The sequence below is a fragment of the Haliaeetus leucocephalus genome, unplaced genomic scaffold (genome assembly GCF_000737465.1).
Source record: "Haliaeetus leucocephalus isolate CR32 unplaced genomic scaffold, Haliaeetus_leucocephalus-4.0 Scaffold450, whole genome shotgun sequence".
NCBI lineage: Eukaryota > Metazoa > Chordata > Aves > Accipitriformes > Accipitridae > Haliaeetus > Haliaeetus leucocephalus.
The window spans coordinates 17,987,364-18,003,775 of NW_010972886.1; the positions used below are offsets into that span (position 1 = coordinate 17,987,364).

The 16,412-nt window shown below is 37.3% G+C and overlaps 1 protein-coding gene across 2 annotated transcripts in view; it reads right to left on the minus strand.

The window, feature by feature from the left end:
• EML6 (echinoderm microtubule associated protein like 6) overlaps positions 1-16,412 on the minus strand; it is a 125,470-nt gene that overhangs the window by 82,211 nt on the left and 26,847 nt on the right. For both annotated transcript variants that reach the window (XM_010574871.1, XM_010574872.1), the window contains exon 2: positions 3,949-4,108. In XM_010574871.1, the coding sequence (XP_010573173.1) occupies positions 3,949-4,108 (160 nt within the window). The remainder of the gene's footprint in view (positions 1-3,948; positions 4,109-16,412) is intronic.

A 16,412-nucleotide genomic window follows, 5' to 3' on the forward strand; every position in this document is an offset into this window, starting at 1 on the left:
AGGTCTTGTTAACCAAACTGTGTGAGAATCTACTGCAGGAACTTGCAAGACACCAAGTAGTCAGAAGACTTGATTATAATATATTACATCAAAATCTATTTGAAGACTCTCCATATGTGAGTCTTTGAAATGGTAGATAAAGGTAGGTTCAAAATTTGGGGTTCTATTGCTAGATGTGATAGAACCCCAAATTTTTTCTCAGATGCATACTGAATATCTGCATTTAACCTAGGACAACATACTCGATTATCAGATGTATGGTAATGAAGGAAAACGAAAATCAAATGTGGGAAAGAATGAACATGCTCCTGCCAGTTACCAACATAAAAATATTTATTTTCAGAAAGGGCTATTATTGTAGCAAAAATAAGTTTTATTCACCCTTGAGCAATCAACACCTACCCAGGGGTTTGGATGTACTGATCAAAACACAAGATATTTTTCATGGAACCTTCACTGATTCCAACTTTTTCTCACCTCTTTTATACTGTTCTCTTCACCATGGAAACCATGGTAGTACTTACAGTATCTTAGATTCATGATGTGAACAACCTCAGACCTGAACTGTAACTACCAGTCAGGAACTTACAATTAGCGGGGTAGATGGACAGTGAAAGTACATGGGGAAATTAAGAAATACTTTATATATTCTTTTAACATAGGTCTACTGAGGAAGGTCTCCTGCTGGCAGAAAAGTGATAAATGCTGATTCTCCTTTTTGGTTGAAACACTTACACTTTTAGTCCTCCTTCTGGAAGGCAATTTGACAGAATTCTGTTCAGAGAATTCACAGGACTACCAGAAGAAAATATCTGCCAAGTAGTTTATGCACATAATTAAACAATTATTTTTAAATCTACACAGATTTAAAGATCTGGCTAAAGAAGCCTACTGCTACCTAACACCCAATTTAGAAATGTATGTATGTATTATGGCAGTGCCCTCCTCACTCCATTTTTTTTTTTTAATTATTTTTAGAAAGCACACAAAAAAGGTTCATCTAAAATAACTCAGAACAGAAATTGTACTGTAGAGTACTGGTGAAATACTTCAATATTAAAGTCATCAGCTTTGTGGGTAATTTTGTGAAGGGTAGATGTTAGTACTTTTAAGGAGAAGCTGCAGTTAATTCCCGATTCAACAGAAGACATTTTTACTTATAGGCAAACTGACAGCTCTTCATTAAACATTTGAACAAAGTGCAGCTTCCTTCCAGCCAAATATCATCTCCTGGTCATATAGAAAAAGCCCAAACTAAAACACGTTTTTTTAAATAGCTACAGTTCTGCAAGATATTCAGTTCCCATCAGGAGTAAATTTCCTAAAATAGGAAATTTACTCAAAATATATTTGTCTCCAAATTTAAAGCTGTATTGAAGATACGTAAAATAAAGGAAGCATATAAGCTATCCCCTGATTTAAGCTGCATATTGATCTTCTCCATAAAAGAGATAACAAATCCTGTTTACTCTCCATTACCGAGTTTGCGGTAAATTATGCCAGGGAAGCACTGCAGAAACAACTAAGCTCCATGCAGTGTCACCTCAAGTCCAGCAGGGAGTAATATTTCAGAACTAATTCATCTGAATGCCTGAAACAGACACCCTGGCATTTCTGGTACAAGATCTAATTAACTTGGCTAAAATATAGATGCAGTGCCACTATTTTCAGACCCACACTAAATCGACATACTGGACATGTGCAGCATTCAACACAGCAGCTACCCTTGGAACCAGAAGCTGTGCACAGCGGAGTGGGAGGAAGCCAAGCTGACTTTATGGGGATCCAGCTCAGGTAGAGAAGCAGAATTATCTGGGCTTTTCCTCAGTCTACTTTTATTTAGAAAGTGGACAGCTGACAGAGTTAGCAGAGAGAAGAATACATTTCTTATTGCATCTATACCTTACATGATTGTTAAATTGATTTGTGTTTGGGGCCAAAATACAAATCTTTCCTGGATGTTAATAGACATTCAATATAAAAGAATGAAAGGTGTGCATTAGAAGGAAAGGTGCGAGCAATACACGTGAAGTCTATTTTGTCCTATCACAAGATGCCAGCTCCCTTGTGCGTGCTGACTAAATAAACTGGAACTGCTAACAGCTCTGAATTCCAAATACTCAACAGTCTTTCTACGATGCCCTTTAATTTTGGCTCAGCACTTCAGCTTCTTCTGCAAAGCCAGAAAGAGCAACAAAAAGCCAAGATACATTATCTATATTTATGTTTTCCAGGATTGGTTTTTCTCCAGATACAAAAGTGTTCTGTGCAAATTTTTATTTCCAGAATAAACTGCAACTTTTTCAGCACTTCCAGAAACAGAATGTTACTGTTCTGCAAGATCAACACAGCAGTAAGTTCAGTTTTTAATCACAGCAAGGCACCCAGCAGGATTTTCAGAACACCCTCCACCTTTAACTCATACTGACTGGGCAATTTGGTGAGTCTTTATTGCCATTAGGTGCCTAAATAGGTTTAAAAAAAACGTTTATCCACCAGTCTTCTGAAATTAAAAATGAGAGAAAATTTTAAGAACCGGTATCTCTGAATGAACAATATCTTGGCAAATATTATAGCATTAGAAAATTTGTCCTATTGATTTAGGGGTTTTCTCATTTTATTTTTTGTTCCACAATTCCCAGGAACACCTTTTTCTTTAATTAGAATTGGCACATGAGATTTCAGAGGAAATGGCTTTACTTTAAGAAAACTGGAAGAAGATGGTTGAAAACTAGGCTTAAAATAGAAAGCTAGTTCCACTTATTAATGAGGAAATATAATCCATAGTGCTGTTTAGCCATTCAAGTTACTCAATGCTTTTTAAAAACGTTAAAGGCAATTGCTCACGTTGGTGTCCTTCATTTCAGATTAATCTTTAAACTGAATATACACAAGATAATGCACAATAAAAAGTACTTTTGCTTCATGTGAGAATACATTTTATGCATTGTATGGCCAGTTGTAATCTCAGGAAGAGTAATAAAAGCACTATGTGGTCAGTGGAAAAGTAGCTAGGCATATGATAATAAAGCACTTGTCAATAGACAGCTAACCATCTAGTACATGATTTTAAGAAAATATCTAAAGGCAGTTCTGCCCAATTGGGATTCAATTCTGAGGTACACAAGCAAATACAAAAACCAATAAGGATCTCTGCAAAAATCCAGGTATCAGCTAATCTAAACATTCCTAAAAACATTTTAACAAGCAGCTATAAAGTGTGACCACAGCATTACACCAGAAAACTCATTTGGCTATCAATAATGACAAAATGGCACAAATAGTTATTTATAAAACTGTGAATGTGAAATATTTCTCAGGTTTATGCGAATTGTAGATCTATTTTCCTCCTACTTCATTCACAACTGAATGTTTTTAATAGTTCGCCTCCAGGGGAAGAAAAAAATAAATCAATGTGTTTAGCTGTGAAAAGCCCACTATTTTCTTATATTTTAAATTTTGTCTCAAAATATCATATAATCTAATCACATTGTACAAAGCCACACACTCTGTGTCCTAACCCCATTATTCAATTAAGTTGACTGTGCACCCCAGCCAATGAGACTCTCCTAGCAGTGAGATTACTGGAGTTCCTCTGCCAAAAAAGCTGCAGGATTGTGAGGACTTTGCCAGGAACTGATCTCTTTGAACAGTAGGTGACAAGTATGTGGTGAAGCTATTACATTTGAGCCACAGAGGGCCTTTTCTTCTATGGGTATTTGTCCAACACCCAATGCCTCTACTTGACTTGAAGGCTAGGTTGTGGTTTTCATCTCAAAAACATCTTCTTTGAAAGAGCTGTATTTGCAGTCCTTGCATTAAAAATTTAATTGTAATAGGAGTTTCAGTACTACAGCCATATAGCTACACAAAATACTTTAATGTGCATATCTTCTAGAAGCAGAAATCAAACTAAATTCAAAACGCAGAGAAAGAAGATATACAAACCTGGCCATCTGAATCAAAAGCTAAGCAGGCAACTCCATGCGTATGTGCATCCTTAAGAACAGACACAGTCTGTACATGGTAGGAATCCCAGATGCAAATGTAAGGGTCTTTTCCAACCTGCCCTGTAGCTACTAAAGTTTTATCCGGGTGAACTGCAAGGCTGAAATAGAACACAGTTGAAGTTATAATACGCTTTCTGAATCAGTAAAATAGTATAAAATGTAAAAATTAAATTTAAAAATAACTTTATTTTTTTTAGTTCTCAAAAACTTCAGCTCCTTTGGATTTATTGGACTGATCATATCAACTGACTTCAAAACTCAGTCTATCCCATTATTTACTTAAAATAATGTGTTTTACTGAGACCAGCATGGCTAGTGTAGAATACAATTTATCATGTAATAATATTTTAACCAGGCAATTTAAGGAAAACATAACTGAATGAGCACACAGGCTTTTATCTTAGTCTTTCATAGCTTTATGAAGTCAGTGGATGGTTTTCTACAATTTATTCCTCTTTTACACATCAGCTCAAATATTCTGAAATATGGACCAGTGGCTGAGTAATGGATATTTTTCACTATGAAAGCTACATGCAGGAAATCCTCTCATCTTTATATGCTTAAAGATATTAACCTCAAAAGAGACAGAGAAATAAATTATTTCTCCTATATTTTAAGAACAATGACTTATGTATTTTAAGATCTATTTTTAGCTACCACTGCCTAAGGAGAGGTAAAATTTACTGTACCTTTGTTAATTTACCTCATGTTCTCTAACAGCCAGTTAGAAACAGTACTTTGCACAAAAGCTGTCACATGAAGCCATATTTCTACTACTTAAATCCGAGAAAGGTGCCGGTGTTTCAAAAACTGTTTCCTGGTTTTCAGTGATTAAATCCACTAGCATCCAGAAGACTTGCTTTGACCTACTCTTACACATTTATTAAGCATAGTAAACACTCAACTTTTTTATTCTCTCTAGTATTTGTACAGATATGCTAATGCAAGCTGCATTCTAATGCAGGCTCTGTCAGCAGAATTAAAATGTATTTCTGTTCATAGTCCTTCAGATAGGAAAATCTCCACCAGACAGCCCACAGCATCCTTCTCCCTTACCCTTGCCCAAGTGTGAACACTAACATTTACTTCCATTTTGTTGTGTTGGAAGCATTTCTTTTAGATGTCAAACATTTTCTGGAAGCAAGCAGTAGCATCGTTTAAAAAAAAAAAAAAAAATCAACTAATAATTATATTTTCCTCATCACACATAATAGATTTTCAATGTAACACAAAAGACAAAAGGTCACCATTTAGCAAACTTCATCCCACGTTAACAAGAGAAATGTAGGCTATCAGTAGTGACACAGTACCAGAAGCTGCTCTTTGCAATTATTCTGAGCTATTGTCAAGTTACCCTTCAACCTTTGAGGTATTCTCTTTGACAAAACCCAGAGGATCTAGCTTGGGGATGTTTCTTAGTAATGAAAAAACCTCCCCAAGGCGATATGAATACAAAGGCAGTTTTACACTCTCATCCAGGAAACAAATTTGAACAATGTCCGAGTATGTGAGCTACAGATGGAATAAGGAAAAATATCCTATTAATAAATTGACAGATGGCTTAAGGAAGCTGAATATTTCTTCTATCCCAGGAGTAGATAATGCTAATTATTAAGAAGAACTCATCAAAAAACTTAAGGAAGTTTCACAAACATATGTAATCAATTTTTTTTCATGTTAAATAACAATTCATGAAAAAAGAACAATTTTAGCACAATACCCAGTAAAACTTTTATCTGCTCCTGCACTTGCTCATTCCTCCTTTCCTTCATAGGCTTGGATTCTACATTATACTGTGTGTCAACAAGTTCACTTCAATTCTAAACCTATAAAGGATGACTCCACCACGCTTAAGCTGTGATACCTGTAGTTAAGTTTGAATACTTTTCTTCAATGATAAGAACCAGATGGAAAAGATTAATTGGGCTAACCTACCTCACTGCTAGAACAGAACTGCAGGTTAATTACATCTACCGCTGTTTTGTACAGTTCAGTTTTCACATACTAGAACTTCCTATTTTACATTTTGTATCTCCAATCCTGGATATGAGGTTAAGAACAAGAACACATTTCCTACAACATAAATATGTCTGTACTGAAAGTATCTGTTATTTGTTTTATCTGTTTTGATGCATGAAGTAAACTTGTGGGGGAACTAAAATTAGGAACTAATATCAATTTTTGGCACCTAAGTAGTCTGATTTTTCAGAACCACTAGGGACATTCATCTCCCACTAACAGCCTTTACAATGCACTATAACTGCCTACGTTCAGTCTGGCTGTTAGATAACCAAGTGTTTATTTTTGGCAGACAGAACAGTGGGTTACAGGGTAAGGAAATGGAGTCCAATTTCAAGAACAAATCTTAGTGACTGTTTGATACCTGTATATGATTTACATGTTTGTTGTGTATTAAAATATAAAAATTGTACGTGCAGCTATACAATATTTCTGCTGTATGGGTCACTTCCTGCTGGCACAGGTTCTGCAACCTTCCCTGCCTTTTTAAAATGAGTATAAACTTCATTGCTTGTGTTTTGAACTGCTAGGTGCATTTATTCAACCTTTCTAAGTAAACGTGCTATCCTATATCTACACCATTTATAACGACACCACATCACTATTTGCGCCACTGGAAAACACTGAAATACTATGATATCAGTGCATTATGAAAACACGATTAGAATGATTAGGGATTCAGACAACAGAAATTTATGGCATAGAAAAATATTATTAGGGAATTGCTTCCTATTTGTTACAACAGGAAGAACATCTAGAAACAGAAAAGTCTTTATCATGTAACCAGACAATTTTCTGCAAGTCACAGGCAACAGGTCTGCAGATACCTGTTTGAGATACACTAGTGTACGTCACAGCTGTTCAACTGAAGAGAATGGCTGAACCACTGAGACTTAACATCTCTGAGCGAGCCATGAATTGCTTCACTCCCACACAACTTTACCTCCCTAAGTCCGTACTTGCTCACTCTGCTCATCCACCAGTTTGCACTCTTATCAGTGTATGTACATTTGCAGACCTATTCTCACTATTAAGAATACGTAACAGTTCCAGTACCTAATAACAATAACAAAAATAAAATGGGAAAAATAAAATCAAGACTTACATCTTAAAATCATGAGCATTTCTCTTAAATGTAATTCACATAATTCCTGTGCTTTTCCCGTAAGCGCACTGTACAAATTATATTAGCAAAGGCTTTACTATCAATGACCAATGAAGAGCAGGGTTGCTCCATGAGGAAAGAGGAGGAGGGAACCAAGGGCCGCCATGGCAGCACATGCAGTGCCCTCGCTGACCAGCTGTAGTCCCACAAGATCTAAGCAAGGTGGGCAGAAGAAATTTCATAAGAAAATTTCTCCCTGCTTTCCAGGTTTGTGGGAAAAGGAAATGGATGCTCTCTTGCTAAAGGGTTGGGGTGGAAATGGAAAGGATGAAAGTAGCAGCAATAGCTGCTGGTACTGCTTACTGGTAGTGGCAGTCACTTCCCCACACAACTCAACCTTCTCTCTGTGGGAACTGTAACAGGAGCAGATGCATATGTAGGGTAAGAGGCAGAGATCAACTGTTTTGGAAGTGCATCACCTTCCAGTTAAGGCAAAGAAAGCAAGGGGATTCCTGGCAGTCCGCTCTTCTAAGCAGCTGAATGCTTTTGTATATGCATAAATCTAACTGTGAATTCCAAAAGCACTCTGATGTGTTTGCAAAAGATGTCTTTAATAAAGTGCCTCGCTAGGCACTTCTTTTAAGCAAACAATCCATTTAAGAGTAACAAATAAACTTTAGGTAATATTTTAACATTACACCTTACTAATAAAAAGGTCCATTAGGAAGAAGAGATTTCAGGGAACATTTCCTTTTCCTTCCTTTCCAAGATCAACAATTCTGGATCTAGCTTCCAAGGCAAGAACCCTGTTAATTTAGGATAATTAAAGATGCCAGTCATGCATTCTGGCAGGGTCTGATGAAATGCTTTATAAAAGTCATTAGTGGATCCATCTGGTCTAGGGGCCTTGCCAGATGGTAAACTCTTACTACCTCCGCAATTTCTGTTGCAATAATATCTCACTCCAAGATTTTCTTTTTCTTTTAGAAACACATTAGAATTTCAAGGGACTGAAAGTATTTGTTTCTTGTCTATGTTGTATTTTGGGGGGTTTTCTGTAACAGGTTCCATACACTTATATACACATACAATACAGAGGTTCAAAACTGAGGTGGAACTAGGTAGGAAAGTTTAGGTATGGAACGCAAACTACTTCAAGTAGCTGAATTGAATATTAAATTGTTTAATTTAATATTAAATTGTAATTTCTGTATTCAAATTGTTCCCAAACTGCAGATAAAACAATTTTTTTTCTTCATAAAGCACATAGTCAAGGAACCAAAGAATTACAGATACTGAAAGAATGGTTGTCTGGGAAGAACAAAAAAGGGATGAAGGAATTGACGATGGTTGAGGAAGAGAGGTTCCAAGGAAAAAAGGCTCAGGGTGGGATTAATGTCAGTCTTCCAGAACATCAAAAGCAGTTATAGAGAAGGTGGAGGTACTCTTTTCACAAAGTTGCACAGTGAGAGGACAAAAGGCAAGAGACACAAGTTGCTTCATGGGCAATTCTGTCTGGATACAAGAAAAACATTCTTCACAATAAGAAGGATTAAAAATTGGGATAGGTTGCCTAGAGAAGCAGTAGAATCCCCCTTGTTGGAAATGATTCAAGAGTTTGTTGGCTTGACAGGACTCTGGATAACCTAATCTAAGGCCGTGATCTCAAGAGAAAGTTCAACTGGATGATCTCTGGAGGCCCCTTCCAAACTAGACTTTTCTGTGATTCCAAATAATGAAATACATCAAGAAAGTCTGAAGTAATAAAAGTAAAAATGCATTTTGGCTCACAGCAGTTTACTTGCATTAGATAATTGCTCCTTGATGCTGCAAAAAGAAAGCAACTCCTGTTATCTTTAATATACACATATGGAATTGATAAGTTCATGGAGATCTTGAAATGTGTGTATCAGATAAGAGATAGAAGTTTAAAACTCACTATTCTGGGTCTTTTAAATATATCAGTGCACTATCCTATTTGTCGGGTAGTCAAAACACTTTTTCACTGCAGCAGCCAAAGGCTGAACATTTGCTTTTATAGTTTTGAGTGTATAATTTTTCAAGGTATGTTTTCTATTTATGAATGCCATTATTAAACTGAATCTTTTTATAACCATCCTATTAACTATTCTTTGATTAACATGAATCAAGCAAATCCACTTTTCATGCAGACTAAAACTAGTTTCCACAATGTCCCACCTGACAAACAAGAACTGCTTTTTGAAAGAGGAAGTAAACACCTACAGTTCTGAATGAAGTCAATGCAGACTGTGATTGAAGATCACTGTGTTAGATGGACTTGTCATCCATCTCTTGACAATGCAATTCATTCTCAGTGCTATGGCTGTTTTGCACCTTAAAGCAGTGTGCAAATTTGATGCTATTCTAAAATAACTCTAGATAGTTAGACACTGATATACTATTCTCTACTTCAAATCCATCCTGTTTTAAATTTGGAATAACTTCCGTGTTTAGACAAACCTGTATAGAATTATGCAGTTTTATGTAACACAATGCTATACAGTGATAATGTAGACTTGGGGAGAAACATGAGGTAAATTTAAAATCAAATTCCATAATGCAGATACTGTTTGTATATGATTATTCCTCAGAAATAAATGAAAGAATTTATTCTTTCTTGCTCAAAATCTGCTACAAACCCTACTGTTTAGCAGAACAGAGAACACAGTGGGTCTTTCCTCAGAATTTAGGTCAAACTTGTTGCAAGGTACTCAGGGCACTGACTGTGCTATGCTTGAATGACAGACAGATAAATAACACAACCACGTTTTTTCTTAAGACTTTTTCTCTGTAGCAAAAAATATCTCTGAAGAAAATATATTTCCAAGAAGCTCCAAGCCTGCCCTGAAATAGGCCATTACATGCCAGTAGGTATTTTCTTCTTGGTTGCCTCCTCCTGCTCCGCACTGTTCATTCTCAGTGCGGAAAGAAGTGACACTTTCAAGATCCTGCCAGGCCAGCAGGCATGTCTGAAGACCAGGGATCTTTCCAGCTACATTTTACTGCTCACACAGTGCTAAGGACAAAATTGTCTTCACATGTCAGCAAAGAACGCAAACAGTCTTTCAGGAATTCCTCATTTCACAGAACAAAATGAGTTTCTTTCCTCAATTGTGGGGTCAAAAGTGAAGACTATAACTCACTTCACAGGCAGACCAATATTATCAACAAAATAAGGCAAGATGCAGCCTGATCTCTACTTCCGAATACAACACAAAACATAACCAAGCCTGATTAAAAAGAGCAATGGAATAAAGAACAGCAGTTAAATGGAAGCAAATGTGGGTGCCTGGAGAAGCAAGGGAATAACAGAAAGGAAAGAGGAGCTAGGAAAAGAGAAGCGGACCAAGGCAAGAACAAAGCAACCTGCACAAACCCCACTAGATCATGCTGTAAAAATGGAGAGGATCGTTGAGAAGAAAACTCCAGGAATTTGACAGGCTTATTCTGCATATAATCTCCTCCCAGATTACTTCTGAAACACAAACACCACAGCTATCATTTGAGGAAAACCAGTCTCTTAATAATGAAGGAGTTTGCTACTCATGCACATACAAAGTTCCCAACCTTTTGCTCTTCCAGTGCAAGCCTGTGACCCCCACATGCAGTAAAAAGCTGGCAGGCATATCACACAACAGGATGACCAATTTTATTTAGCATGTACCACAGTGCAGGTGATGGAGGCTATGGGAGTGCACTGCAGGCATATGAAACAAGTCTCACTGGGAGAACAGAGACAACAGAGATCTGGTAGCTATGAAACACACAGACTGTGTGTGTACATATACATGCATGTATAATATAATTAATGCACACACTCATACAACTGAAATACTTTTTACATGTGAACATATAGCTGTAATAATACTTTTAAATATACAAAATATTGCCACATACTTGTTGCAAACAACTTAAGTACAGAACATATTTGTCCTAAAAAAATAAGAATATAAACATTGATGGAAACACCACTGGGTAAGGGCAATGACAAAATTTTAATTTACTGGCTTGATTTTTATATGGTAATATCTTTCTTATATATAACACAGAACAGCATATGTGCACAAAAATATGTTTTTAAGATCATCTGGCAAATAAGGCATTTTTTAAGTCTAAGTTCCAACTAACTATTCTACTGCTTGCTTTTCCCTTCCATATTCCCTGTGTAGGAAGAAGAGTGATACAGCTAGAGGTTCTAGCATTTATTCATCATTCTGCACTGGCTTCCTACCTAGAACAAGTCATTGCAGGCTATCTTTCTCAGCAGCAATTGCTGAATTTGGTGGCCTGCCTCAGACAGCTACCATCTGCTTGTCAGAGGAAGTAAACACCTACAGTTCTGAATGAAGTCAATGCAGACTGTGATTGAAAATCATTGTGTTAGGCTTGGCACTCATAACTGATCTTGGCCACAAACCGAGTCTAAGTTTAATCATTTATGAAGTGGATGTGCAGCTCAGCTGGGCTTAATAAAGGTCTTTGAAGCACACACATTAATAGCTGCTGTTATGCTAAAGTATACTTTAAAGTGTCCTGGGAACGCAAGGGGCATTTTGACAAGGATTTTATTTCTATTTTCCAGAACTCACGGTGGGGTAGAATGGTGGCAGAAGCATGCAAAGTTATAACCATTCCTGTCACTCTAAAGTTACTCCTCTTTGTCCTTAGGAAATTACTGCTGACCTGCTCCCTGTGCCAATGTTTGTTACTCAAGCCTATGGAGTTATTCCACCACATTTCAATAAGGTTTGTTTGGCTGCTCAATGCTTATTAGAAGCCTTGACAGATCAGGCCTATAAGGCTACGTAAGCAACCTAGCAGAACATGGAATTTGAGGTTGCACCGCAGGGCTACAGAGGTATCACAGAATCACGCCAGTTTTAAAGACTAAATTGCTCTTGATCAAGTGATTAACATTTCCCCAATAACAGAAGAGAAAGAAGCATGAGAAAAAAACTCTTAAAAATGTTTTGAGCAAAAATGTTCTACACTTTAATTAAGGCCAGCTCTGATTTACACTCATATGCATCTGTACACAGAGAAAAATTTGGCAGATTTAATGACAGAGGACGGCACTGCAGCACAGTCCTACAACACTGTGGTTCCTCATCACACATGGCTGCAGTAACACAAAGGTCACACAGTTCTCTAATGATGTATATTTTTCTCATGTATATTTATTTCATGTACATCTCATGGATATTTTGCAACTCTGAGCTTCTGCCAGTGAAAAGAAGTCCTAGGAGACTTTATCCAAAGCCCATTTAATTATACCGAAAGGTAAGTATAAACAACTGTTCTTGTCCTCATGAATTGTGTTTTTTTCAGCAACAAGTGATCAGGGCAAAATATGCAGTATTTCTTATTAGCTGCATAACACCAAACAGACCCTACTGTGTAATTCTAAACTTAAACTACCACATACCAGTTTTCCCCTTCAGCTTTCACATGCATGCGCAGTTTCCATCCGAGTCTAATTATATTTGCATTCCCGATGATGATTGCAGCATGCTGCAATATCTGAAAATAACCCCCAAAGTGACACGACTATGAAATTTCCAGAACTTTTCATACGTAGCATGGTATGACTACTTTTTCAAGAAAGACCTAAAGATACACTGGAAAGAGAGGGTCTTGGCCCATGCTGAGAGAAGTACAGAGACGCTTCTAAACAAACATGAACTGGATGAAGTTGCGTTGACATGTGGGGTTTAGCCAAAACAGCTATAGTACTTTTTCTGGTCTGAAATAAAACTTAGTGGGGTTTTTTTTGTGTAGAAAAACAGAGCAGGAAGCTACCAAAGCTATAAATTAGAAAGGAGAGGGAATCAGCTTTTCAGACACCCGAAGGATTTCTGGATAACCTCTTGCTGCTTGGCCTCATTCTTTTCCCTGCTTGAAAATTATAGGTATATAAGGCTGAAAATCATTGCAACCACTAAAAAATGAGAGGTAACAAGACACTAAACACTTTGGCCAAAAGACATGTAAATAAACACCCAGCACAGATACACATGGCACCTCTTGATTTAAGCATTGTGATTTGACAAAATCAGTAAGATGGAGCTGAATCAATGAGTTGTAAAGAAAAAGGTACTAGAACTGGAGACTAAAAACAGAGGGTCAGGCAAGAGCTATCTTTAGTTCAGCATCATATTTGCCCCCTACCCTATTCTATTCTGTGTTTATGACAGTTAAATGGACAACATAAAACATTTTGAAATAAAATATACAGTAAAACATTAAGTAGATACTTGGTCTATGGCGTTGAGATAAAAACAGCAACATAAATGATATCAGGTTAACTCAATGATTTTTCAATCCACGGAAAACTAATTATACATTGCTGTAAATTTAATATTGCTCACTAGAAAGTATCACAACTCCCATGGTCATCTGGTATAAAGAATTTTAAGGTCAGTCTGAACACTGTGATTGAAAATACAACTTATACATCAGATAAAATCTGTAAGTTAAGAAATCATGGCCATTGTCACATGCTGTAGCATCCTATCCTGGTTTCAGCTGGGATAGAGTTAACTGTCTTCCTAGTAGCTGGTACAGTGCTATGTTTTGAGTTCAGTATGCAAAGAATGTTGGTAACACTGATGTTTTCAGTTGTTGCTAAGTAGTGTTTAGACTATAGTCAAGGATTTTTCAGCTTCTCAGGCCCAGCCAGCGACAAAGCTGGAGGGGCACAAGAAGTTGGCACAGGACGCAGCCAGGGCACCTGACCCAAAGTGGCCAACAGTGTATTCCATACCATGGGACGTCCCATCTAGTATAGGAACTGGGAAGTGGGAGCAGGGAATCGCCGCTCTGGGACTAGCTGGGTGTTGGTCGGCGGGTGGTGAGCAATTGCCCTGCGCATCATTTGTACATTCCAATCCTTTTGTTACTACTGTTGTCATTTTATTAGTGTTATCATTATCATTATTAGTTTCTTCTTTTCTGTTCTATTAAACAGCTCTTATCTCAACCTACGAGTTTTACTTCTTTTTGACGATTTTCTCCCCCATCCCACTGGGTGGGGGGGAGTGAGTGAGCGGCTGCATGGTGCTTGGTTGCTGGCTGGGGTTAAACCACGACACATCTTTTATTTCCTGTCTTCACCCTATTTCAGTCTGACTCTGTTGAAATACCAGATTCAAAGTGCAGTCAAAACAGGTGACACAAACTGTGCACTGCGACTAGTAATAAAACTGTTTATTTTTCTGATTTCATCACAGCCTAGGGCTGAAACAACTAAAAATGGACTGAAAGTAGCTGTGCCTTTTCTCCTAAATGCAGAGATGTGATCATAATTCAGCAAAGATTAAGCCAACAGCTCTAAAAATGGTGGTCACAATGAACAGCAAATATCTGTGCACTAATTAATTGCCCACAGCATGATGATGTCAATCAAGTTGTACTAGTGTTGCTGCAGATGGGTCCTATGCTTGACAGCACAGCTGAAAATATTCTTTCTAGAGGCTGATTCAGTAATTAACTGCTCTGGGATTTCCTGGATCTACTCTACTTTTTGTATGGCTAACAGTCATCAGTGAATATAGCTATAACTATGCAGATCACTCAAGACACAATCCAAGTCAAAACATTTGCAGAAACATCTGAGAAAGAGGAGAGAGGAAATGGGAACTAAATCTTGAAAACAGGACAGACAATAGATATAGCTAACAGAAAGAGGAATCAAGAAGGAGCTACAAAATGAATAAAATATAGAAGACGTGATAAAAATACCCAAAAAGCCCAGAGAAGAACAGTCAAGGAGAAATGGGAAATATTACAGAGAACAAAAGAAATCCCCAGCCACTGTCATAACCTTTGGAGCTATGGGGGAGTTTGGATCACTCCCACTTAAATTTTTAGTTCAAGAGATTTCATCTCATCCTGTTGAAAATTCCTGGGTATATTCACATCTGTGACAAGTTGTATGATCTGACAAAACTCATAGGCTCTTGTTTAAAAAAAAATCATGCTAGGATGATAATATTGTTTGCATAGGTTTGCCTCTAACCAATTACCAGAAATAAGGATTTTAAGCCTAGGGAAACGGTTCTTACTTCAAGTGCGATGAATGCATGGTGCTACAGCTGCATCATACTCAGGCCTTCTTCTCACAATAATCCTGTCATACCACATCTTGAGTTTAAGCACTTTAATGGAAAGAAGTAGAGAAGAGTCAGAGCTTGATTCAGTAATATATCAAATGATCACACACTGAGCTGCATTTGGTAGGTCAGAAGCAGATGATTATTCTTTTTACGCAGAAAGTCTGCAGATATCTACAGAAATTATAAATGTGGCAATACAGAATGTGGCTGGAAAAAAACATTAATTTTTAGATGCCCTACACTACGGGGAGTTTTCAGTGCTACTAAAAATGCTTTTTTCTCCTTTGAACACTGCCAGCTGACATGTCCCATTATCTCACAGAAACTCAAAGCCAAGACCAGCAATTTTGTTACTTTTCAAAAATACAGTATTGTACGCTGGGTGATCATCAGATCACACTGAGGGAGATAAAAGAATTCTGCTGTGGTGGTGAAGGGATTAGATTTAACTTTACTTTTGCACTTTCTGAATGACAAAATTCCATATTCTGCAGCCAGTTACACCTCCATAAGCTAACAGGCCTCTAGGTATACCAAAGGAGAGATTCTTGCACAGTACATAGGAATTGGAAGTATCTACATTAGCCAACTGCTGCAAAAAGCAGTTAATCTTTGTTGACCATGGTGTAGTAGAAGACACGTAACACTGATGCATTGGCTACATATAGGGATATAGTCTGGTTTTAGGATTTCTGCGAGGCAGCAATAAAATTTCATCAAGCTTCTAAGTCAGCATGGTTAAGAAATCAGCTATGCTGTTGTAATTCTGTGTTGTATTTCTACTTCGCCTAAACTGCGACACCTTGCTCCGTTAAGAACTGCAAAGAGAACAGAATTGTTAATGCCATTTTGTCATAGCCAGTTGAAAGCTCATGTTCTCTTTGGTTCTCAGAGAAATTATCTTTCCCTGTATTTTAGAGGTTGAAAAATAGCAGAAACAGGAATACAATTCTAGTGTGACTGACTAGAAATCCTGCTCCCTGTTTGGTGCATGGAAGTAAACAACAACAAAGATTACTTTGGAGCAGAAAGCATCGCAGAGCATGTAGAAACCATATCTAACATTAAAATGGGTCCATGCTCTAAATTTCTAGTTACAGTGCATCAGTAGTAAGGTCATGAATATCAGGCTTACAAGAACTC